The sequence below is a fragment of the Drosophila kikkawai genome, chromosome 4 (genome assembly GCF_030179895.1).
Source record: "Drosophila kikkawai strain 14028-0561.14 chromosome 4, DkikHiC1v2, whole genome shotgun sequence".
NCBI classification, from domain to species: Eukaryota; Metazoa; Arthropoda; class Insecta; order Diptera; family Drosophilidae; genus Drosophila; species Drosophila kikkawai.
This window is the reverse complement of record NC_091732.1, coordinates 981,832-1,009,083: the sequence shown is the minus strand read 5'-3', so window position 1 is coordinate 1,009,083 and position 27,252 is coordinate 981,832. Positions and strand designations below refer to the sequence as shown.

At 34.9% G+C, this 27,252-nt stretch overlaps 1 protein-coding gene across 6 annotated transcripts in view; it reads right to left on the bottom strand.

Moving 5' to 3' along the window:
* Window positions 1-27,252, bottom strand: part of zfh2 (Zn finger homeodomain 2) — a 62,590-nt gene that overhangs the window by 15,226 nt on the left and 20,112 nt on the right. For 5 of the 6 annotated variants that reach the window (XM_070287669.1, XM_070287672.1, XM_070287668.1 and 2 more), the window contains exons 3-7: window positions 22,622-22,672; window positions 12,678-14,222; window positions 6,852-7,033; window positions 3,606-5,183; window positions 13-1,410 (exon numbers count right to left, since the gene is read on the bottom strand). In XM_070287669.1, coding sequence (XP_070143770.1) covers window positions 13-1,410; window positions 3,606-5,183; window positions 6,852-7,033; window positions 12,678-14,185 — 4,666 coding nt within the window. In that variant the 5' untranslated portion in view covers window positions 14,186-14,222; window positions 22,622-22,672. The remainder of the gene's footprint in view (window positions 1-12; window positions 1,411-3,605; window positions 5,184-6,851; window positions 7,034-12,677; window positions 14,223-22,621; window positions 22,673-27,252) is intronic. The other variant, XM_070287671.1, reaches the window with a different exon arrangement.

Below are 27,252 nucleotides of genomic sequence, written 5' to 3'. Positions count from 1 at the left end.
TAGGGTCCTTACCTCCTTTAACCGCAAAAGCCTCTTGGGCAGGCAGCTCGGTGGTAGGTGTGGCCTGCGACTGCGCCTGTGGACTACTGTTCGCCCTGACTCCCTCTCCGCCTGCGTGCACCTGATCCATATGCTTTTGCAGCGCCTGCGTACTCCGAAAATTTCGCTGGCAATGGGAGCACTTCGTTGCGTCTCTCATCGTGTGATATAGCATGTGAGTTGTCAACTTCTCTTGGGTTTTAAATGCCAACGAGCACTGCTTGCAACGATATTTGTAGACATGACGTTCCGAGATCACGGAACTCATGTGAGTGTCCTGGTAGTGGTTTATCATAATCGGAAGGGTTCGAAATCTCAGGTAGCAAGGACGACTTATGTGAGTCACTCCCAGACACAAAAATTCACCATTTTGAATGGGAAAGTGTTGCGTTTGCTGAGCATGCTGAAGCAGTTGCTCGTCATGTTTAAAGCTGGCCTCGCATTTTTGGCAGCCAAGTACATTAATCCCCAATACATTGGTGGTGGCAGCTGCCGAACTAGAAGAGGAAGAGCATTCTTCGGGCGTTGCCATTGCTTCTTCTGTAGAAGAAATGCTACTTTTACTTTCTTCCCAAGCTTTCGGATCAATTAGCATTAAAAGTCGGGACAGACCATCTCTGGCGACATTGTGTACGCTGGTTAAATGCATCTCTAAGCTGGTCTTCTCGCGGAAATGATTCTCCAAGCACAAGGGACACTGTATGCCTGCTTGACTCTTTTTCTCAGTTACTTCTATTGACTTGCTAACTTCCTCTACATCCTCTTCATCATCTTCCTCCCGCTTAATCTCCGTTACTGCTTCGATGGCACTAACTCTTTGCTGGCGTACCGCTGCTATGGCTGCTGCCGCCACCGCAGTTTGGAAAGCCTGCAGCGCCGCCGTATTAGTTGGTATACTTATAAAGTCCTCACTGGGATCAGCGCAAGGATGTTCCGTTTCGATATGAGTTTCCATTTCGCTTTTCGATTGCACAAAATATTCACAGAGATTGCACTTGAACACGGTCGTTGGAACGCTGACAGCAGGAACTGAAACAGTAGCAGGAGCCGGAGCAGCAGCAGAAAGAGGAATATTCAACATCAAACCAAAATCATTCACAGTCGGTGTTGGAGATGTAACGCTGATACCCAACGTTTTGCCACAAGATGTTGAACAACTTGAGGGTGAAGTTGTTGTCGGAGAGAATACACCGACATCTGCTCCAACGACGGGCGCCGAAGATGGTGATGATGATGCTTCAACAGCCGCAGAAGGTAATGATGCTGATGTTGGAGCACCAACAGCACAGCTGTTGGCTTCTAAGGATGAGCGTTCATTGGCAGAAGCTGTGGTGCTCCTTGCTAAAGTCACGCCGGATTCGTAAGATATTTCTGAAAAAAATGTATATCAAAAATCGGATAAGAAAACGTCCAATAAAATACGATTCGGTTTCTTTTTCTACTTTTCTAAGGACTACATAAATTTTAACTAATAGAGAATCCCTTTTTTAAGCTAGTAATAATTATTTCTTTGCGATTCAAGTGTTTTTGTATTCTTCTCACTTATTTTTGAGTCAACCCTGAAAGTTATGATCATAAAATAAAAGAATAGTGTATAAAAATCCAGGACATGAAGTCCAGCTACTGAATAAAACACTGAAGACAGGGAGTCTACTGTTTAGCTAGTTTAAAAAGTAAAATATCAGCTTTTGCGCACAAATACTTTTCTGTATAAATAAAATAAGAGAGAAAAAGGTTTGGTCATCATTGTCTACACGAATAGCAGGGTAGAGGATGGTGGTGTAATTATCAGCATCTATAAAGGAGTGGGTGCTGCGATGCTCTGCCAGCACAGATGTCTTCAGGTCCTCTAGGTGCTTCTTTCTAAATTAAAGCGAGTGCCGGACTGTACAGCTACGGCCAAAATAATAGGAACAAGAAGGGAAACTAACTTTGAAACGCCGAAGGTCGTTAACTTTGCAGTCTGAAAATATACTACTAGAAATCGATCCATTTCGATTATATAAAATGAAAAAAAAAAAACGTAATTGCCCAAACTAACTTCTAACAGTTTGATATAATTTAAAAGCATGATTTGGAAATTGTCTTAACAATTATATCTTAGGATTGGTTCTTATATGTTGAAAAACAAAAAAGGAAATATAAATTACATATTTATATTAACAATTACAGTCATACATACATATTCTATTCATTTACCGCTTGTTCCAATGACAGCTTTATGATATAATCTCCCAATTTTCATAAAATGATAACCCTAATTGTATAACAACAAACTGTCGAGTAGATGAAAATATGTAGAGAAATGCTGGAGTTATAATTTGTTCTCTTAATTTCCTGATCGTTCCTATGACAGTTATATAATAAAGACATCCGATATGTCTCGTTCCGACTTATATACATCCCTCAAAATGTATAAGACCATCTGAAAATTGTCATTTAAATAGGTAGATAACTCAGTGATGAGTTCGCATAGTAACAGACAAACAGGAGGACAGACAGACAGCCTTATCGACTCGGCGGCTGATGCTGATTAAGAGTACATACATATATGCCGGATCGAAAATGACTCTTTGACTTACTGAGTTGTTTGCAAAAAAAAATAAAAATTTGCCTAACTAAAACGTTCAGAGGTTAAAAATAGAAATAACCAAACTAAAATGTCTTTATTTTTATTTACAACTGTTTCTTTTTTTTATAAAAATAAATAAAAGAAAAATACAAAATTATTAAAAATTAAAGGTGTATTTATTTTTGTGTCGCTGTTGTTTGTATTTGTTGCGGTATAAAGGTGTCGGCGGAGCGGCGACTGTTGTTTGTTGTGTTAGTGTGTGTCTCTGCACGGAGGCCTCACTGTTCTGCGGTTATATGCAGCGCCTGCACGACGCCGCCTCCGCCGCCTGCGCCGCCGCCGCATTATCATCTGATATGGGAATCTCACACTGCCAGAGAGCGTGGAGTTAAAGTTGAATTTGGTTTTGAAAAAGACTAGTCTGAGCTCGATCGAGACTGGGGAAGAGCAGCAAGCAAAGTGTGCACGTCACTAATTGCAAATTCGATGGATACACATAATCGTTTTTGCATTCTTAAGTAATTTGTAATAATTTCCTTAAGGGTCAGCGTCTCAGCATATAAATCTCAGAACGGAGCGGGGGAAAAAGAGAGGGCGAAGGCGAAGGCAAAAGAAGAATTTAGGTAAACGCGACGATGATTCCTGAACGTGAGAGGATGAGGTAAGAGGAGGTACGACGGAATGGAGGCTGAGGATGAAGTCCAAGGCGAAAGACGAACGATAATAATCGAGGAAGAGGAGGAAGGGACGCCAAAAGAAGAACTAAAATTGAACTGAAATCAGCGCTTAATGATGAGTTACGAACCGAACGAATACCGAACCGAACCGTATTATATCAATATGCAATATGCAATATGGTTATTGAAGTATGAGAAAGGGGGAAAAAAGTATACTCACAAAATTTGTATTGTAAGCTTGGGCACTTTTAATTGATTCTCCCATTTTGTTTAAAACATAATTTTTTAATATTATACAAAAAAGCAAGCAAGCTTACCATCATTATCATAAATCCATTCTGTTATTTTAAATACATCATTTAAAGCTGGAACTTCTTGATTTTCACTGCGACGCTGTAAGCATACGAATTGCTCCACCTGCATGTGTCTCATGCTCTTCACATGCTGAACCATTTCATGGAGATTCTTGGCGCTGAAATTGCACAGCTGACAAAGCAGTACTAGATGTTTCTTATTAATTTGATCATCATCGAGAAAGGAATCGTCATCGTTCTTTTTCAAGTTACTTTGCTGTAAAATATACAGTAAATGTTGAAATATCATTCGCATGGTATCGTGTCGCATTTGTTGTGTGTGCAGCGATAGTTTTTGTATCGAATTTGTGATAAAATCACAACAATTGCATTTCAATTGCACAACATTGATGTGTTGTTGTTGAAAGTGTTGTTGAAACTTGTACTCATTGCGTATGCCGCCCTCCTTAATGTGATTGATGTAGCTGAGTTTCTGCAAATGCTTATCCGTCTTGCTATGAAGTTGAAAGTTTGCTTTGAGATTAGTTTTATAATTACAAAGTCTACATATATAGTTGTTGTTGTGAATTAGCATTATTTCTGTAGAGCACGAAGTGGCGGTGGATTGTGATCGCGATCGATCTACTAGCAAATGTTGATTGAGATCATCCAAATTGTTGGTGTTGAACGAATCACAAATTAGGCAACTATAGAGGGCCGAGGGCCATTCGTTGGGCTTTGAGATGGGCTGAGGTAAATCTCCCGTTGTATCTCCCCCGGTTTCCATCATGCCTCCACCTATTGGCATGCCTAGACCTAAGCTTAGTACTTGATTGTGAGCCATTTTCACAACGGGCTTCGGTGAAATGGAGAAGTTAAAGGGATCTGGCGACGAGGATGTTGGTGATAATTTGGTATTAGCTGAAGACTGTTGCTGTTGCTGTTGATGGTGAAGTAACTGAATCATCAAGGCTTGATTATAAGCCAAATCTGCCAAAGCAACTTCGGGTAGAAAGGATCCTGCTACTCCGCTGGAACTCACTCCTCCCGAAGCACTAGATTGTTGCTGCTGTTGTAAAAAGTTAAATGTCTGTATATGCTTTATATTATTCTGCAGCACCGCCATATTATGGGTATGCTTCTCGCTGGTCATATGAATCCTTAAGTTTCGAGCAACAGATGTTTCATAGCTACAGATGTCGCAACGAAATGAAGGCTTTGGCTTTAGGTTAACGCTGGAGCTAGAGCTAGCGACCGTGCCGGAGCTAGCATTCGAGTTGTTGGAAGTTGAAGGATTTCCCACAACATTATTCGTTGTTAAGCAGGACGAGGAACCAACTGGAGGAGGAGCACTATTGGAAGTACCAGCTCCTTGGGGTGATGAGGAACTGCTGGAGAGAAGCAACTTTCCTGTCGCCACGGCCGCAGCAACCATATTCTGTGAGCTATTCAACTCTTGCATATTATTCAAATGCTTATCAGATTGCATGTGAATCGAGAGATTCCCCTTGGTGGTCGTAGAATAGTTACATATCTCACAGCGATACGGCTTATAACCGCAGGAATAGGATTCTCCGCGTGCCAAGCGAGGGTGTTGCTGTCCTGTAAGTGTAAAGGGATTGTTATCAGCGGTTATTAGTTATTAAAATAGTATCTGTATAAATTATTATTATGAAAAACAGAAGAGAAGCTAACTTCGGCACGCCTAAGTTTTTATACCCTTGCAGTTTTCAATTGGATCATTAAGAATCTATACATTATGGTCAAATTAATAGAAACAAGAAAGGAAGCTAACTTCGGCACGCCGAAGTTTGTATACCCTTGCAGATTGGTTTTCATATTTATATTATAAATTATAATGCCGAAAACAGACACTAAAAAGAGTTTCAAAACATTTTACCTATACTTATTATGTTTACAGTTTGACAGTTACAGTTATACATTCACAGCTTTACATTTTCTCTACATCTACGGATCGCTTCTATGGCAGCTATATGATATAGTTGTCCGATTTTTAAATTATTGTTACCAAAATTCTGAAATAATAAGTAAAGCTCATATCTCAGAATAGATAAAAATACGTTGAAAAACAACGAAGTTATAATTTTATCTTTTACTTTCCATATCGTTCCTATGGCAGCTATAAGATATAGTCGTCCGATTTTCATAAAATTTATACCAAAATTCTGAAATAATACCAGAAGCTCATGTGTAAAATACGTTGAAAACAACGAAGTTATAATTTTTTTCGATTAATTTTCCGATCGTTCCTATGGCAGCTATAAGATATAGTGGTCCGATTTTGATAAAATTTTTACCAAAATTCTGGAATAATATAAAATTGCTATATCTCAAAAATGATGCAATTATATTGAAAAACAGCCAAGTTATTATTTTTTTTCTAAAAATTTATCGAACATTTGTATGGCAGCTATATGATATAATCGTCCGATCCGGCCCGTTCCGACATATATAGTAGTGAGAGTATATAAAAGACTATATGCAAAGTTTCATTCATATAGCTTTAAAACTGAGGGACTTGTTTGCGTAGAAACGGAAAGACGGAGGGACAGACGGACAGACGGACATGGCTAGATCGACTCGGCTGTTGATGCTGATCAAGAATATATATACTTTATAGGGTCGGAAACGTCTCCTTCACTGCGTTGCAAACTTCTGACTGAAATTATAATAACCTGCAAGGGTATAAAAATAAAAGGAAATATATAAGACAGATAGGGTGACTGACGTATTGATAGACGTGACTAGATCGACTCTGCTGTTGATGATGATTAAGAAAATATATATTGTAAGGATGGGAAATCTTTTGATCATAATTATATTACCATATCAGGTTATGATTATAAAATTCCGAATTCAGAATTCCGGTTTAGTTTTATGGAAATCGGACCACTATATCATATAGCTGCCAACCGCAAGCTGCAAGGGTATACAAACTTTTGCGAGCTTCCTTTCCTGTTATAATTTATATTATATTAGGTAAATATTTCAACCAGATATATTTATTTTATTCGATTTTAAAATAATCTTGAAATATGATTAAAACCGAAATATTATGATATGTATAATTGTTTTATCTCCTGTTAGATTTTCATTTCTTTGACGCAAGCTGCAAGAGTATAGAAATTTAGATGTGCCGAAGTTAGCTTCCTTTTGTGTTCTTAAATTTTTAACTGAAGTAGTTGTGCCTGCAGGTTTATCTTCTAGACAACAAAAATTTAAGTAGTTACTACTAACAGATATTCTTACCTGCCAAACAATAACCGCACGCACTTTCTCCATCTGGATGCTTCTCCCGCATGTGAATCTCCAGCGTTTCCTGATATTTGTAATGCCAATTACATTGTGGACATTTTAGGGTCTTGCAGGAGTTTCGTGTGGACATTTGCACGCCGCTGTTTAATCGCGCTGAGCTAAGCAACATTTCGCAGCTAAAATACGATTATATTAATAATATAGCAACAATCAAAAGCTGCAAGATTTTATAATACATATAACGGCTGATACTAACGTAAACAACGAAGAGAGAAAGAAGAAGAATTGTCATACTTTTTGCTTTCGCATGAACTAACATTAGATAAATGTTGCGATAGAAAGGCTAAAAAAGTTGCCAGATCAAAGAACTTACAAGCTGTGATTTTTAGTGAAATAAATGAATTCATATCTTTCGAAAGTAAATATAAATATGAAGAAACTTAAGAAACAAAACATTTTCTAGAGTAATCGTTTTACTCTAATAAGTGCAGTTAAGAGCGAAGGCCGTGATTTTACCCACAAAAGGCATTGTATTTCGATCTTTAATTTCACTTTATGAAGTTTGTTTACATAAAACAGCCTTTTCGCCTTTTCTTTAAGCTATTTGGTCACACTGATTCCCGACCAAAAATCTATATCAATTTAGCATGGAACTTTTCGAAAGCAATTTATCTTTTGTTAGTACCAGACTAAAACAGAAATTGAAGGATTTACATCCTTATGGTTTACATTGTCTTAAATTTTAATACCCGGTACCTTATTCACGTTGTGGCTTAGAAAATTGTACCAACCAGAATAAGATATATTACTGATTCAATTTTAATCTTCTATTTTTTTTTTTTTGATACTTGTGCTAGAGATACCAAGATCCAGTTTGGTATACAATTAGGCCATCCCCATTTTTTATACCATAGCGTACAGTAACTAACCTATAAATTGTAAATAAATATTAATTCTTATAAAATGTTATTAAATCGGTTAATAACCGACTTACATATGAAATATACAATGAAATTTCTGTTCCATTTGGGTCGACAGCACCAGTTGGGTGCCGCTCAACATGTTTTTCATTTTAATTTCAACCACAATGCTTGGGGTACCGCGTATTTCACACGCGGTCTCACTCAACTGTTGCTTTCCTACTTTTTAAAATCACTTAGTACTTTGATTATTTTTAATTTGATAAACGCAGCATCCCATTTAACAACAAAGGATCGGTAAAATTTTAATGATACCCGGAGAACCCGAACTCGAACCCGAACCGACCACAGTCACCTCGGTAAGCGACACCACTAATTTGTGACAATTGAGAAACTGGGGGAGCATTTATTAAGTGAAATCAGCGCAATTGGTTTAATTTTTGTCTCCCATCCAGCATACACAAAACATAAAAAAAGATCTTAAACTTTTCTGTTAACTGAAACACACAGGCATAAAATTTACATATTTATATTTTACAGGGAAAAATGGCATCGAGGCTGATTAATTAATATCAAATGGGAAGCTCTGATTTCTTTAAGTTACTCTTCTCTGAACCATCATGGTATAAAGATTTTTCGGTAGAATTATTAATGTTATACGGTTTTTTATTTTTCTGTTTTTTTTTCAATGCATCATGAAAACGTTTTAAAACTTTTTAAGTTAAAGGAAGGGGTCCGAACTTAGATACCGCCGGATCCGATACCCCGGGGCCCTGATTTTCTTTCCGCACTCCTGGCTGCCAAAGAAACGACCGGAAAATTTTTAGAAAATAAATTATAACTTTACTGTTTTACAATATATTTTCATCTACTGAGATATGGCCATTGTGTATTATTTCCAAATTCAATTTTAATTTTATGAAACTCGGACGACATGTCATTTAGCTGCCCTAAGAAAAATCGGAAATTTTTTAAGAAAAAACTTATAATTTTATTGTTTTTTAATATATTATATATTTATATATATAGGTAAATGCAATAAATATTGTTATTACTTCGTTTTTTCAGCATATATATTTATATTTATCATTTTTATTATATTACATATTTCTAATCTGAATTATTGTCATTTTATACTACTTTAAATAATGCTCATTAAATGTATCAAGTTTTTTCATTCATTAGCCGAAAATGGATCGATTATTCATGATTAAATTCCAAACTACAAGGCTTTACAAACTTCGGCATGCCGAACTTAGCTTCCTGTCTTATTTTCAAATTCTCTAATATGTCAAAATGAACAATAATAATTATTTAAAAATAAAAGTGATGGCAATCAGGGACTATCGTGTTAACTAACACCAGTTATGCGTGCTTCAAAACCCCAAATCCCAAACGTCATTTGCGTTTAAATGAACAAGATAGTCCAGTCAAGCCAGCCAAAATTACCTAAGGGCATAGCATAACTCCTCCTCACACATATTTCTATATCGCAATTACTGGTTCCTGTTTCCTTGGCCTAATGACTTATTGTTCAGCTCAGCTCTCGTTACAGTTACAGTTCAAAAGTTCAAACGCGTAGCCTTAAATAATTAGTCATATTAGGGCTGTGCTTGGACGGACACGTAATCGCAACCCTTTCTGTCCATCCGGCATAATAATATTTGCACCCCGTTATTTAACTACCCCATAGCAAGTAACCTAACGAACCGCTGACGGCACATTGCTTCTGAAGTCTACTCAATTTATTTATATATATATATATATATATATATATATATATATATATATTATACAAAAAATTCGAAAAACCTTAAGCATACACAAAACAAAAAATTTGTAGGTATATTTAACCGAATACCGCAAAGAAAATGGGCCAAGCCACAGTAAGTTGTGGAATTAACTGTGAGCCAAAGTATAAGGTACTTTAGTCTTAACGTGATTTAGCTTTTCTAAAGTAAATTCATTCAGAAATCTGGAGTTGGGAAAACGTAATGTTACTGCAATTTGCCTTTGTTAATAAACAACAAAAATATATATAATAATAATATTAATGCTAAATCAAGAAAAATACCTGCTCATATTGTTGGATGCTTAATTTCCTTTACTTAAGGGGTTATATACAGTTGTACCGCTCAAAAAAATTCAATTTTGTCGATTTTTTTTGACTTCATAAAAAATATGTATTAAAAATGTCTTGCCGACGTTGTTTAGTACATGTTTCTGGGTACTTTATACAATTTTTTTTATAAAAAAATATTAAATATTAAAAATGTTATGGCCGAATTCCAAGATCGTCTTTTTTTCGATGTTGACTTGCGGTGGACATCATATCCCGAGAACGGTTCATCCGAAATCAAAAATTTAAAAAAATTTCGTTAGTATATTGTATTGCCTAGTCCTCTAGACCATGGATTTGTAAAAATTTTGATTAAAAAAAAAAATGGTGACGGTTTTAAAAAAAAATTGACTTTTTCAAGGTATAAGATTTTCGATTTTTATGCTCTAAAAAAATGTTTAAAAAAAAATTAAAAATTCTTCGTTAGAGGACTAGCTATTGTTATAATAAATATGTGGTAAAAATTTGGTGTTGATCGGATTAATAGTTTTTTAGTAATCGTGTCCACCGCAAAGGTAACTTCGAAAAAAACGATTCTGAGATAATCGCGTTTAAAGTTTCAAGTTTGTTCCGGCCGAAGTGCAGGTCGTGCGCTATAAATAGCTACAACCACGGTTGTAATGCTCCGATCGTTCTGAATTTTTGTGAGAGTATTCTCAACAGTATATACTTGAAGAATATGCAATAAAAAAAAGTCTTTTTTTTATCATCACAACTTTATATAACCCCTTAAGCAAAGAACTAAAGCCTGGTAATAGGATAAGATAAATCTGCTGTAAAAATTATTTTTTTAAAACGCAGTAAAGAGAGAAAGGAAAGGACTTTCATGTCTAGGTACTAACATAAGATAAATGTTGCGAGCGAAAAATTTTGAAAACGAACTGAGCAACTGTGATTTTGATCTCAAAGTAATTATATCAAATTATTTTTGAAGGCATCTTAAAGGGAAAATTGGCTATAGGAATTAAAATAAAATAAAATAAAAGTGTTATTTCATAATGAACTGACACTCCAAATTTCAAAATGAAATAAAAAAAATTAAAAAAAAGGTAAAACGAATGAAGTTCCCGAAATTTTTAGGAAATACAACAAAAATTATATTTAATTCTTTTGTTTAATTTTTATTGAAGTAGAAATATTTTATCCCGAAAAATGCAATATTGACTTTAACATGCTGTAAAAAATATAAAAAGCGGTTTTCAACAACCGTTTTAGTTCAAATAGAAGAGAATTTAATTCTAAAGCGAATAAGCCTTTATTCGTTTCAATCGGTCAATAAGTTTTTTTGTTATCTTTCCCGCCAATTCGAAAGAATCGTAAAAATGAAAGTGGAGAAAACGCGCTTCAAAGTTCGCCAAGCGCCTGCAAACCTGCTCGGCGCTCCTTTGCTTTCTTCTCTGTATCTTCGAAAATACTTCGAATTCGCTTCTGAAATTTTTGTGGTATATTCTTAGATAGTTTATCTATCGAGTTAAGCAATAAAAAAAAATCGATTTTTTTTTGCCTCCTAATTCAGGAAACCCCCTTAAGAACCGTTGTTCTTATTCCATACAACATTTTTGAGGACTTTTTTATTTTCCATAATATGAGATTTAACCGACAAAGGGCATTTTAATTCAATTTATATTAACAGTGCCTTGGGGGCCATTGTCGCGGAGTTAATTTGGTTAGTTGCTCTATAGCTTTATACATCATTTATCAGGCCTGCTCCGGTAATCGTAAAATTTTTTCGTTTTGGGCGAAATCGTTCGTTTTCGTTTTTAGCTGCTCCGGCTTTCGGAAAATTTCTGCTATCGTTTTGCTATCGGAATGTTTCGTTTTCTCATCGTTTCTTACGCTCAAACAGCTAATTTGTGATTTTGGTCAAAAGTAAGCAAGGTGGCTTAGAACCTTGTCGCCCTTACTAAGCCCCCTGGAAAAATCTGGGTTGTCCTTCATAAACCCCAGGATGACCTCATCCTGGAAAGTCCATTTGTGCTTTCCTCTGAAAATAATAGCTCTGTGTTTAATTAAAAATAAGCAATCAATATTTGTGCACTTGTATTTTCAAAAATTAATTCAACGTAAAACAGCTGTGTTCCACAAGAGCGGGCTACCACATCTCTCACAGTTTTAATTCCGGTGGTCTCAATTAATTATTTGGTCAATTTTGACCATTTAAATAATCAAATTAAATAGCATTATTTAGAAACAACAATATTGGCGTTCCTTTAAAGTTATTAATGTATTCATTTATATTTTATAAGTATTTTTAACTGGCTGTTTTGTTCCACCAGCAACATGGCAGCCATGGCGATAACTTTTTGCGAACATGGCAAAAATGTTGTTGTCAAATCTGAGGTGGGGTCAGAAATATAATGTTTATAAAAAAACTACCTGCCAGAATGATCTTGTGGTGGTGTTGAATAAACATCAATAGGGCATTTCATTCCGGCCAGACAAAGGTGCCCGTTTTTCAAATCGATAAAATCTTTCTTTTTCGGAAACTGGAGCAACGATTTCTCGTTTTCAAAAACGAAAAAATCTTCCCGTTTTCGATTACCAGAGCCAATCCGATTACCAATCCGTTCAAATTGATTTAGACTTTACTACATAAAGTTTGTTTACAAAAAATAAAAGCAGCTGGAAATACGTGACAGTGAGACCTCTATGTTTTTGGACATACTAGTTTTCGAGCAGAATATATTGCTATTCCCATAGAAAAATGTATACAGCAGATTCTGAGAATTATCTCTTGTGAACTTTTTCTAATCTCAAAGTAAGTAATTATCGCATACATACCGCGCACAGTCCACACCCTGGGGACGTCCGTTGATGTGATCCGAACAGGCACCAATAGTGAAGCTGGACGTGGCGCCTGTTGCTGCGCTTGTGCTTGTTGCCGCTGCATTTCCCACGCTGGTTACTGATGATGAACTAGGAGACATGGCCAGGTTGTTGCATGGCGAGCGAAGTGGCGGAACCTGAAGCTGTGGCAAAGATGGTGACTTGGTCCTTCCTTGGATTTCAAGGAATTCACAAGTTTTACAATCGACACCATTAAAATCAGGATGTTCGAGACATTGGCTGGGAAATAAGGAACTTTGATGTTGCTGCTGCGATTGCTGATGTTGCTGCAGTTGCTGTTGAAGGAACTCGGTTATAAGCTTAACACGATTGCCATTTGATTCAGTATTGTTGGCGGCCAGAGCTGCTAGCGAAGCATGGAAAGAACTGACTTGAGGAGGGAATACGCCAGGAGCAGTGGCTGCCAAGAAATCAGAGCTGGGAACCTCTGATAATTCATTTCTTTGAGGTGACAATGATGAGCCTGGATTCATTTCTACTTCCAATGATGACTCTTCTGACTTATTATTAATATTATTACTTAGATTATCAGTACGGGATAATGATGAGACCTCGCCGGAACTGGTTGAGGACGATGATGAGGGTACAGATACTTTCGATAGTTTATTAGTCTTTGTTGTTTCTGTTACTGAGTTTAAGGAACCAAATTTCATAGATGACTTCACTTGATGATGATAATATGCACTAGGTGCTGCCATTTGATTATTACTAACATGATCAGATTCGTGATCGTTTTCAGAATCATTCTGTGGCTCCCGCTCTCGACATTGATCATGATTATCATTCTCATTCTCTTTCTCTTGTTTATCAGTTTTAGGAGGAATAGGACCAACCGCATCGGTAGATATCTGTTGTAGATTCTTTTCATCGGCGACATCACCGGCGGTATTAATATCCAATGGCTGCAGAAATGATATCGATGGCTTTTCATCCATATTTCGCTGTATTATGGCGCTAGAATACTCCCGTTTAAGTAGTTGCTGTTCCAACTCGATTAAATTGAGCTTGTGTTCGGTGTTAGCATGCAAGCTAAAGGACTTGACGTTGCCAAATGATAATTTGCATATGAAGCACATTAATATGGGTTTTTGAATCTTGAATATTATATCTCTGGTTGGATTTGAATTAGCATCCTGCGCCGTTACCACACGAAATGAATGGATCCTGGGACTGGTTTTGTACAGAGTCTCCTGCTCTTGCTCCTGTTTCTGATGCTGCTCCTGCTCCTGTTGTTCTTTTTTTTCTTTTGCTTCCACAAAACCGATATCGTTGGCATTCGAAAAGTTCTTTTTTACAGAAATCGATGCTGTTGCTTGCCTAAACTTCGATGTTTCACCATTTCCATTATCATTGGCACTATCTGCATCGATAATATAGGCGCTACTGCCATCAAGATTGTATACTATTTTGCCATTAAAAGTTTCCACGTCAGTACTGGACATTGGAGAGCCGTCTTCGTCATTACCATTATTATAGAAGCTGAAATAAATAAATTGTGTTAAATATTAATAATAATAGGTTCTTAAGGGCTAGGAAGAACTGCATGTTTTCTCATATAAAAAGACCGATCGCTTTTAAGATAGCTTAAGCACTAAAAATGAAGACTATCTGGGAAGTTTAATTCAGATGAAAAACTTGGATTGCTAGTTTGCATAGTAAGGACAGCTGGCAAATATGTATATATATATAATAATTTTTTTTTATTATTAAAAAAAAATGCAGTAGGAAAGTAAATTGTAAAATAAAAATCACATAAAATATATACTTACTTACTTACTACTAATACTGCATTTTTTTTAATAATAAAGATTATTATTGTTTGTTCACACTTTAGTCCGCATTTGGGAATTGGTAGAAGTAGTTGGAGAAATTGTAAAGTTCACTGCCTTATCGTTATGCGCAAGACAAAGGAAGTCAAGGTTTTCCCTGCTTACTGACTTCCCCCGATCCGCATCCGTTCTTCTTTTGATTCGTTCGAAAAATATTTCGCGCGTGCCTCTGTTCCTTTTTTTTTGTTGTATGTCTTTATTTCTGTGGAGTCGTCGTTATCTGTTCTTCATATTCCTCAACTGGTTTCAAAGTCAGAGTCAAGTTTTTTTTGTGCTGCCTTTACACCCACATACAAAATTCCGTGATATATCAGCCACCATCGAGTGGTGCGGTGGTTTGATTCTGACTCTGTTCCACGTATACACAGTAATAAAAAAAACCCAGTTAAAATTAATATTTTTTTTTCGGGCATCGCAGGCATTTTCAAATCGAAAACTTCAGCCCTTTATTCATATAAAAACACTGTTGGAATTGATAGGCCATTATTGGTATCCATATTCTTTTCTCTCCGTGTAGCTACAGCCACCTCTTGAGCTTTGCTTGTGGCGTTTTAGCTGCGGCGCGGCTTTTGCAGTTGGCTGCAGTTGAGGTTACAGTTGGCTTGGTATGCAAACGACTTTTGGACGCAAAGCCAGAGAGAAACCAAAGAACCCAGGACGAGATCCAAGCATAGCACCTTTAGTCTATAAGAATGGATTTTGTGTTCTTTTCTTCTCTTCAAGAATGCCAATATTCATCGGACAACGCGACGTGCTTAGTTTTTGCGTTACCTCTCAAAGATATTCCCAGTCTTTGCTCAATAACTTAAGAATTTTTAACTGAATCTGCCTAGCTTTATAGAAGCACTTGTTTGTTTGCTTCTAACCTTTAAATTTCACGTACAGTTGTGTTCAATATGCAGGGTATTATTGCAGGGTATTACAAATTTAGTAAGAAGTAAGAGTCATTTCCGACCATATAAAGTATATGTAAACTTATTATATATGTATAACCGAGTCGATCTAAGCAAATTAGTCTCTCCCACTAGTATATAAGTCAGAACGGACGACTATATCATATAGCTGTCATAGGAAAAATTGGATAATATTTAAGAAAAAACCGGTTTTAAAAATATAATATATTCATCTACTTTGAGATATGACAAAAGGAATTATTTTAGAATTTCGGTTTTAATGTTGTATAAACCCAGAAAACTCTTTATATAGCCTCCGAAAACCCGATCGGGAAATTATTGGAAACTATTTATAACTTCGCGGTTTTTAAACCATTGCAGGGTATTATAATTTCAGTCAGAAGTTTGCAACGCAGTGGAGACATTTCCGACCCTATTAAGTTTATATATATATATATATATATACCAGCATAACAGCCGAGTCGATCTAGCCATGTCCGTCTGTCCGTCCGTCTGTTTGTTTCTATGCAAACTAGTCGCTTATTTTTAAAGCTATCTAAATGAAACTTAGCAAATAGCCTTTTAAATACTCCCACTGCTATATGTGTCAGAACGGGCCGGATCGGACGATTATATCATATAGCTGGCATACAAATGATCGATACATTTTTGGAAAAAAAATTGTAACTTGACTGTTTTTCAACATACTTTCGTTATTTTTTAGAATTGGCGATTTTTTTAAATTTCATATTTTTGCTTTAAATTTTATGAAAATCGGACGACTATATCTTATAGCTGCCATAGGAACGCTCGGGAAATTAACCCTCTAGTGCCCAAATTTTTGTTTCACAAAAAAAAGAATTATTTTTGGATTCAGTATGTATCAAAAGTGAATGTTTGTTTTAGAAAAAATTTTACTTTTGCTCGGATTGAGTTTTATATGACTCCAAGGTTTTGGACCGCATGAAGGCGATTTTGGGAAGATAGGCCAGAATGAAAATAATAAAATAACGGTGTTTTTAACATTGCCCATCTAGAGGCGTTCTTGGGCACTAGAGGGTTAATAGAAAAAAATTATAACATTCACTCTGATATATAAGCTTTTGTTATTATTTTTGAATTTTGGTATAAATTTTATGAAAATCGGACAACTATATAGCTGCTAGAGAAGCGATCGGTAAATGTAGAGAAAATGTAAAGCTGGAAATGTAAAACTGTAACTGTCAAATTTAAAATGTATTGAAGCTCTGCTTGTGTGTTTTTCAGCATTTTATTTATGCTATGTTTTACATATACAACTTTTATTTTTATTTAACCGTAATGGCTTGATTCTTAATAATCAAATTGCAATCTGCAAGGGTATACAAACTTCGGCGTGCCGATCAACTCTAAAATATAAGCTTTTTTTACTATTTTAGAATTTTTGTATAAATTTCATAAAAATCGGACAACTATATCATATAGCTGCCATAGAAGCGATCGGTAAACCTTTTGTTATTCTCAAAATCGGAAGATAAGCACTTGCATGCAGAAGTTATATAATGTATGTATTGAAATGAAAAGAGTTAATAACAATGGTTGTTGTTGTGCTTGCATGCACACACTCACTTACATACATTGTCTGCTAATTCGTGTGCAACTGCACGCACACACATTATATTTAAGTTGTCAACGGAAAAAATGTACGTACATATGTATGTATGTACATAGGCATAGTTGCAGTTGGCAGTTGGGAAAACGCATTTTCAGATAATTGCCGAGTGAACTGACGAACTGAGTTTGCTAGAGTAATTACCCGGTTAGATGGTTATTGTTCTTTTTTGACCTTTTATTGTCGTCGTAGGTAGTTATTGTTAATACGGAATTGCTTCCTTGACAATATAGTACGCACGCTTCGCAGGCAAAGGGTGGGTATTGCAATGTTAATTAAATTCAAAGTTCGTTAAAAATTGTACAGGTTACTTGAGCGATATTTAGTTATTATACCCTTGCAGGGTATTATAATTTCAGTCAGAAGTTTGCAACGCAGTGAAGGAGACCTTTCCGACCCTGTAAAGTATATAAATTCTTGATCAGCATCAGCCGAGTCGATCTAGCCATGTCCGTCTGTCCGTCTCTCTGTCTGTCCGTCTGTCCACCTGTCCGTTTCTACGCAAACAAGTCCCTCAGTTTTAAATGTATCAGAATGAAACTTTGCATATAGTCTTCTATATACTCTCACTGCTATATATGTCGAAACGGGCCAATCGGACGACTATATCATATAGCTGTCATACAAATGTTCGATACATTTTTAGAAAAAAAATTATAACTTGGCTGTTTTTAAAAATTTTAACATCCTTTTTGGGATATATCCATTTTATATTATTCCAGAATTTTGGTAAAAAGTTTATGAAAATCGGACAACTATATCTTATGGCTGCCATAGGAAGGATCGGAAAATGAATAGGAAAAAAATTATAACTTCGTTGTTTTTCAACTTATTCTTATCTACTTTTAGAAATAAGCTTCTTTTATTATTTCAGAATTTTGGTAAAAATTTTATGAAAATCGGACAACTATATCATAAAGCTGCCATATAAACGATCGGTAAATGTAGAGAAAATGTAAAGCTGGGAATGTAAAACTGTAACGTCAAACTGTAAACATAATAAGTATACGTAAAATTTAATGAAACTCTGTTTTGTGACTGTTTTCGGTATTATAATCTATAATATAAACATCAAAACCAATCTGCAAGGGTATACAAACTTCGGCGTGCCGAAGTTAGCTTCCTTACTTGTTAAAGTTTCTTGTTTGTTAAACTTATATAATTATTTGCATTTCTAAATATCTTTAATAATACTGTCTTTTAGTTAGTTATATTTTATCATTTATTCGAATGATTTCTGGCATAAATCCGACATTTTCAAAAGACACATTTTCGATTGTCTAATACTGTCTTCCCACACAGCGCATTTGTGAGGAACGTTTGGGATTTTTCACAAATGTGAAACTCGTGTTCCCACACAACATTAAAGCGCATTTAGCATCCGAACAGCTGATCGATCAGCTGTGGCTCATGAAAACGTAAACAAAGGCTGTCGAATTGGCAGTCGCAATTTTGAAATGGAGCATTTACCAACTATTTTGGCTGTTGTAGAACAGCAAAAGGCACAGATTGCGTCAGAATTTATCCGCAATAAATTTAAATGAATTAAATGACAAGGAATTTTAGTTTTTCTAATGATTTTTCTCTAACAAAGAGCAAATTCCCCGAAGAGTGTCTATAGGTGGTATACGCATCCAAAATCTTTAATATAAGGTAGAGGCAGGCGGTTTATATTAAATAATAACAATTGGGGACATATTGGGGCAAGAATATACAGAAAAAACGCCAAGAACTATTTTGAGCATGCTTGTAGCTTTGGCGCCACGTTTTAAATTCCATATCTCATTTGTTCCTCGCCAAATTGTTTACATTTTCGTGGTGAATGGTCAAATTAAGAAGAAGAATCAGAGTTGCACCGAAGAACTATCGCCTAACTATCGCCAAACAAACCGTGGTTAGATTTTAATGCTGAACTAACGCCGGCCCATTTGGGAAAATTCGGAACGGCAAAACCTTATGGAGCATTTGTTCAACGGATGCTAAATGCGCTTTAATGTTGTGTGGGAAGACCCTATAAGCAACTCGGTCCGCAGCAGACATGAGATATCGCGCATATTTTCAGCGATGATAATATTAATTAAAGAATACATCAACTGTTCGTTTAAATGGTGGCGATAAGTCCGATTTAAAAAAAAAAAAAAAAAAAAAAAATACCGAAATTCTAGAATAAGACAAAATAGCTGTCTTAAAGTAGATGAAAAGAACCTGCAAAGTTTCATAAGGATGATTCAAAACTGACGATAGATTCAAACTAGTTTGCGTAAAAACGGTCGGACGGGCAGTCAGACATAGCTAGATCGACTCGGCTGTTAATGCTGATCAAGAATATATATGTATACTTTATAGGGTCGGAAACTTTTGACTAAAATTATAATACCCTGCAAGGGTATATAAACATTGTTTTAATTGCTACTCCACCCACTGTATTCTCCCAGGACAATAAGATGCTATTGCTTCAGACTGCACATGTATTGTTTGAAAAAGGAAGACCTAGAATGATCGTCTAGAATCTTGGGAAATTTAGTTTAAGTTCATTAACAATTTAAATGATAATTTTACAGTAAATCTTTTGGCTTGTCAGTTTATTTAATTGCGGTTTCCTACAGGAATCATTTATTACATCCAGCTCAAAAAAAGGAAGCCAACTTCGGTTCGCCAAAGCTTCTGTAAAAGTAAATTTTGTTTTAATAAGATTATATTTTCTTACAAATCCCAACTACTTCAAACATGGTATGGTCCTAATGGTTAGTAATTTTCCTAAAATCCTAGGCCATGCTATTTTGCATATGTGGGGTGTTAATATTTTTAATACGAGGTTATTGCTGCAAAATCACTTTGAAAGATAGAGTAATGGTGAAGTGGATAAATAAAGGAGGTACACCAATCTGCAAAGTACAATATATGAAATCTGTACGATGTCTGTGATTGTATTCATTTTTTTTACTAAGAAATCGCCTTTTGTTCTCAAGAGAAGAGCTCCCCAGCAGCAGCGACATAAAAAAGTTGCGAATATAAAACAAAAGTGTCACTTGCCGAGGGTCTGGAGGTAAACCAGACGATGTCCGAAGCTTGAGCTTGCATTGTTATTATTCCCCTTTTGTCTTGATTCTTCTCTTTTCCTTTCATTTATTTGTGTATTTGTGGAGTATGTAGGTATAGGTGCGTTTTTACCAGGAGAAGAGCCCCACAATCATTCATTTCGGTAAGATCAATGAATATCGATACGACAATATACCTGGGGAGGCAGAAGAGAACTGCTACAAAAAAGGTAACCAGAAGGCAAGGGATTCAGTTTGATGAACTGTTTTCAAAAATGTGCAAAAAGGAGTATATAGAGGAAAAAACAAACAATAAATTAAATTTTTTTTCAGCCTTCATTAAAATTGTCGCCGCATTGTTCCTCCAGCCGAATGAATATGTTAATGAGTGTGAGATTGTGAGCTTTTCGCAGACACAGTGTACCATATGTATTTATGTACATATCTGGATAAAAAAATATGTTGCCTATTAACGAATAAAATGTATCAAACGATCAAACCAAAAAATATATGAAGGTTTAATATATCCATTAGTTCGTCGTTCGTTTAACAAATGCGGAGGTAAACGTTTGATTACTATAGGGTCAATCAAGTGAGTACCCATGAACTTATCACAAGATAATAGGTGGTTTGGCTACGTTTACAATAGGGTCAGGAAGGAAGTACTCATACACGAACTAGTTAGGTATCTAGTTGGGCATCTAGGCATGGTCAATCTACTGTAGGGTTACTATTGTAATAATATTTCAGGAAAGCAAGGGCAATTTTTCTTAAATAAAGAACAAGAAAGGAAGCTAACTTCGGCACGCCGAAGTTTGTATACCCTTGCAGATTGCAATTGGATTATTAAGAATCGAGCCATTTTGGTTAAATAATTTGCAAAAAATACATTTTTACATTTTACATTTTCTCTACATCTACCGATCGTTCTATGGCAACTATATGATATAGTTGTCCGATTTTCATAAAATGTATACCATAAAAATTTGTCGATCATTGCTATATCACCTATATGATATAGTTGTCCGATCCGCCCCGTTCTGACATATATAGCAGTGAGAGTGTTCAGAAGACTATATGCAAAGTTTCAATTATATAGCTTTAAAACTAAGGAACTAGTTTGCATAGAAACAGACACACGGACATGGCTAGATCGACTCGGCTGTTGATGCTGATCAAGAATATACATACTTTATAGGGTCGGAAAGGTCTCCTTCACTGCGTTGCTAACTTCTAACTGAAATTATAATACCCTAAAAGGGAATACAAATTGAGGGACTAGTTTGCATACTTACGGACAGTCGGACATGTCCAGATCGATGCTAAACAAGAGTATTATAATTTATAGGGTCGAAATTGACGAAAATCACTGCGTTGCGAACTTCAATTATAACAATATCTTTACTTTCATTAAACGATAACTGAAGCCAAATTTGAGATGCAAAGTTTTTATACCCTTGCAAATAAAGCCAAATAATAAATAAATTATATAATATAATCGAAATAGTCGGGGAAGCATCGGTAGTGCCACCATAGTTTTTGTACAGGAACAGGAGCAGAGTAATAATGGTGGAAAAGGATAACAAAATAAATTCGTATTTTAAAAAAAGTTTAAGTTTTTAAAGGTTTTTTTTTTATGTCTTACTGCTATGAGATTATTAAAATATGTACGACAATAGCCCCTTATTGGGCTTAAGGGTAAATCACATTTTGAATCCATCCATGAATTCATTAATAACAAAGACCTGTAAGTCGTTCACAGGATGCGGCAACACCCGAGGACTGTTTTCGAGGAGGATTCACGAAGATTTGGTTCCAGAGCAAGGGTTCCGTACCAAAGAGGAGAAGCAAAGATAAAACAGAGTAATATTAAAGCGAATTAATACACAGAAAATACATATATACAATATCAAAAAGGGAGAAGGAACCAACAACAACAAAACAAAAACAATGATAAAGAAAAAATGTATTGTATTTTATTGAAGAAGGAATTGTTTTCTCTTTGCCTCTCAGTTTTTCTCGGAACAGAACAGAACACAGGGTGATGTATGAGCTGCTCCATAGGCTCAGAAACACAATACCGGGGGCTCTGTTGAGTCGATTCAAGAAATTGAAATGGGGATTGCAATTCAGGATGGACGAAACAGATAGCAACGACGAGCCATTAAGCCGTTAAATCGGAACGACAGTTGTCGTCGTCCTTCAGGCAGATACTATGAAACCTTAACAAACTACACATACGTACATACACACATACATCAGAGGCAGGAGCAGACCACAAAGACAACAATTGGCAGATATATCGTCTCAAGATCATAGTTATTTTTGCGTTACTTTCGATCTTATAATAATTAATATTTCATACAATTAACATATATAAACCAATTAATTTATAATACAAAACAAAATGCTTTCTTTATTTATTGTTTTGAATTTTGCAAAGCTATAAATGACATTTGAAACTCACCAACTTATTGACTTAAAGCATGGTCACCCCTTTTGGAAAATTGTGAATATTCTGAAAAAAAAAACGATTATTTAGTTTGCAACGCAGTGAAGGAGACGTTTCCGACCCTATAAAGTATATATATTCTTGATCAGCATCAACAGCCGAGTCGATCTAGCCATGTCCGTCTGTCTGTCTGTCTGTTTCTACGCAAACTAGTCCCTCAGTTTTAAAGCTATCTAAATGAAACTTTGCATATAGTCTTCTATATGCTCTCACTGCTATATATGTCGGAACGGGCCGGATCGGACGACTATATCATATAGCTGCCATACAAATGTGCGATATATTTGTAGAACAAAAATTATAACTTTGCTGTTTTTCAACATTTTTGCACCATTTTTTAGATATGGCCATTTTATATTATTTCAGAATTTTGGTAAAAATTTTATGAAAATCGGACGACTATATGATATAGCTGCCATAGGAACGGTCGAGAAATAAATAGGAAAAAAAAATTATAGTTTCGTTGTTTTTCAACGTATGTTTATCTACTCTGAGATATAAGCTTTTTTATTATTCTAGAATTATGGTGTAAATTTCATAAAAATCGGACAACTATATCATATAGCTGCCATATAAACCGATCGGTAGATGTAGAGAAAATGTAAAACTGGGAATGTAAAACTGTAACTGTCAAACTGTAAACATAATAAGTATACGTAAAATGTAATGAAACACTGTTTTGTGAGTGTTTTCAGCATTTAAATCTATATTATAAACATCGAAACCAATCTGCAAGGGTATACAAACTTCGGCGTGCCGAAGTTAGCTTCCTTTCTTGTTTTTTTTTTTCATTCATAACAGAAAATATATAAAAGTTATATATTTATACAAAACATATAATAATTAATTAAAAAAAAAAATTATAGAATAGTTTTAATTTAGATTTAAAAATATTTAATATAATAAATAAATATAAAGGCTGAAAAAACAAATGAATACAAAGTTTTATTATACCTATATGTATATGTATATATAGTTTTCCGATTTTTATAAAATTAAAACCAAAATTCTAAAATAATAAAAAAAAACGCTCATATCTCAGAATAGATTAAAACACGTTTAAAAAAGGAGTTATAAAATTTGTTCCTTTAAACTTGCTGATTTTTCCTATATACAGTATGATAAAGAATTTTTTATAAACATTTTTGGAGCTCCTTTAAAGTTATTAATGTAATCTTTTATATTTTATAAGTATTTTTACCTGGCTGTTTCGTTCATCCAACAATATGGCAGCCTTGGCGATAACTTTTTGCGAAGGACTTATGAACACGGCAAAAATTTGTTGGTCACAACTGAGGTGGGGTCAGAAAAAATTTTTTCTGAAATTTCTCCTTTGGTACCGCTTTAGAACGCATCTAAATTTAACCACCGTTTGTTGGCGATAGTCGTTAGTTTTTCGGTGCAACTCTGATTACTTCTTCTTAAGTGAAAATTTGACCATTCACTACAAAAATGTAAACAAAGTTGGCGAGGAACAAATGAAATATGGAATTTAGAATTTGGCGCCAAATCTGCATTCATCCCCAAAAATCTCGTTGGTGTTTTTTTGCAACTATTCAATATAAACCGTCTAGCTCTACTTTATTTTATAGATTTTGGAAGCCTTTACCACCTATACACACTTTTCGGGGCATTTGCTCTTTGTTAGAGAAAAATCATTAGAGCAACTCAAACTCCTTGTCATCTAATTCATTTTAATTTAGTTTTGCTGTTGTTAAACAGTCTAAATAGTTAATAAACTATTCATTTTACACCCACATCGGCCTCTTCAGCCATCTTTGCCTACGTTTTTATAAGCCACAACTGATCGATCAGCTGTAATTTGATGCAGTTTAATGCGCTCTGTTAAAATACAAGTTTCGCATTTGTGAAACATCCCAACCGTTCCAAACAAATGCACTGAGTGGGAAGACAGTATAAGTAAATAAGATCTGCTTTCATATACAAAAAAACATTTACTTTTCATTACGGCCCGATAAAGGTGCCGGTTTACAAATCGAAACAATCGTACGTTTTCGAAAACCGGAGCCCCGATTTTTCGTTTTCGACTATTGGAGCAGGCCTGAATAATAGTCGGACGATTATATCATATAGTTTCCATTGGAACGATCGGTGGATGTAGGGAAAAATCTAAAGCTGTAAGTGTAAAACTGTAACTGTGTTATTAAAAAATGTTTAGGAAAATGTAATGAAAGTTGTTATTACTTTTTCTCATTTTGCATATATATATGTATATTTAAAATTTCTAATATATTTGACATTTCAAATCCAAAATATATATATATATATATTATCAAAAACATATTGTTATATGCTATACACATATATATATTGAATATATCTCCTGTTAGTTAGTTAGTTTTTCTTTTCATTTAAGGGTCCATTCTGGTTAGTTGGGCCAAAAAATAGGTCATTTTCAGAAATTTTTTGTGGACAAACGAAAAGACATAGAAAGTTCAAACTTGTCATATATATTTATCATAGTTTAAAGATTATTTAGCAAAATTTTCAAAAATTTGTAGAGCATGTCCTGAAGCAGGACACAGGGCGACGTAAGCCCATGCCCAAAAAAGGCACCCCTCTGGCGACCATCCTGCAGGACGTAAAAATCGACTGAAACAAAAAATTCAAATATGTTCTTGTTTAGTATTAAGGTGGTTATGGAATAGGCTACTTTTTTCAAAATTGAATAAAAAATAAGAAAATGGCGGCGCCTCAAAAATTTTTTTTCGTTTTTTTGAAAAATTTCTTCACTTTTTTGTTGATTAAAAATCCAATGTTTGAGCTATCAATATAATTGTAGCCTATTCCATGGACACGTTAATTACGCGTATTTTAAAAAAAAATTCATTAAGATTCATTAAAAATTGACGGAGATATTATGGTCGCCAGCTCGAAAAATGTAGTTTTCCAGAAAACGCGTTTAAAGTTTTATGTTTCCTCTGTAACTGCTTTGAGTCGGCCGGTTCGGAGGCTCATAACTTTTAAACTATTACGTATTTCGATTTGCCCTTTTAGTATGATATTCTAGACACCTAAAGCTATCAAAAAATGCAAAAAAAAAAAATTCGATTTTTTTTTTTCAACTAACCAGAATGGACCCTTAACCAAAAGGAATCGATTTCTATTGATCGAATTTCAAACTGCAAAGGTATACGAACAACTTTTGTACTGTACTACTGTATTATCGATCAACCATCGTAATCTCCTGATTTGGCTTCGTGTGACATTATTATTATTATTATTCCCAAAACTCAAAAGACAACGATAAGAGCTGAATCGAAGAAGGCGCTCATGGCTATACCGGAAAGAGACTATTTGATGTTTCGAAGATTTGAATAAACTTTGGCATAAGTATTTTTTATCGGTATTTTTAATTTTACCAACATATTCACATTGCTTTTTGTTTACAATTTTGTATGTAAATCTGTCTCGTGGAATATTCATAGAAATAATATATATACTTTCATAGAATTATGACCAATAACTTGATATCTCCCAGTTGCAAAACCTTATGTTCAAACCAACAATTCTATATCCATAAATCCTATCCGTCTATTGGACAACTTATCATATAATTACAATACTACAGGGAGGGCAACTCAGATTCAAGTGATATATGTATGTATGTATAAAAAATATTAAAATTGAAACAAAAAAAAACAAGAAGCGTTGGGATAAAAAAAAAAAAAAATTTGAAACATGAAAGGAAGCTAACTTTGACACGCCGAAGTTTGTTTTTCAGTTTGCAATCGGCTCATTAAGAATCGTTTTTGCTCAAATGAATAAAAATACTAACAGCATAAATTATATATAACAAGAACTATTATACATATACATACATACATAGATGCGTGGAAACAGACAGACGAAAGGACTATCGTATATGTCTTGATCAACTCGGCTATTTATACTGAAATAGAATACATATAGAAGCATTAAGCCGTTTGGGGCTTTATATTTCAATTGTTTTAGAAGAAAATACAATATGGTTTTTTTTTTTTTGTGTGAGAAACTTTGAAGGTTGCGACTGGCTTTTAACCCGGCAAAGATGGATCAAAAAACCAGAGGCGAGGAAATGATCTCATATGAAGTTTGGAACATTAGAAGTATGCACATATGTACATATGTATGTATATATACAACAATTTTCACCAAATGCATATTATAGGAATATTTATAAATTAGTATATAGACTACTGTACACAAGTATCTTTGCAATGCGGGACTCAACAGGCCTTTACCTATGTATGTATGTTTGTATGTATCAATGTACATATGTATAGATGTATGTAAATATGTACGCATGTACGTATACATATTTGTATGTACATTTCCAATTTCTATTTCAGTTACGGGTGAAAAAAACGCACGAGCATGAAGGAAAGTAAGGCACGTACATATGTATGTACATACATTTACCGGGTCCCTGGTAAGCACATACATACGTATGTGTATTGCATACATATATATGTACATATAAATTAACAGATAAATGTTCATTGCCCTAAGAGTATTATACAGCAGTTTTCACCTTCAAGCTACTTGATCAGCTTACCAAACAACAGGCACGTATTCACAGTAAT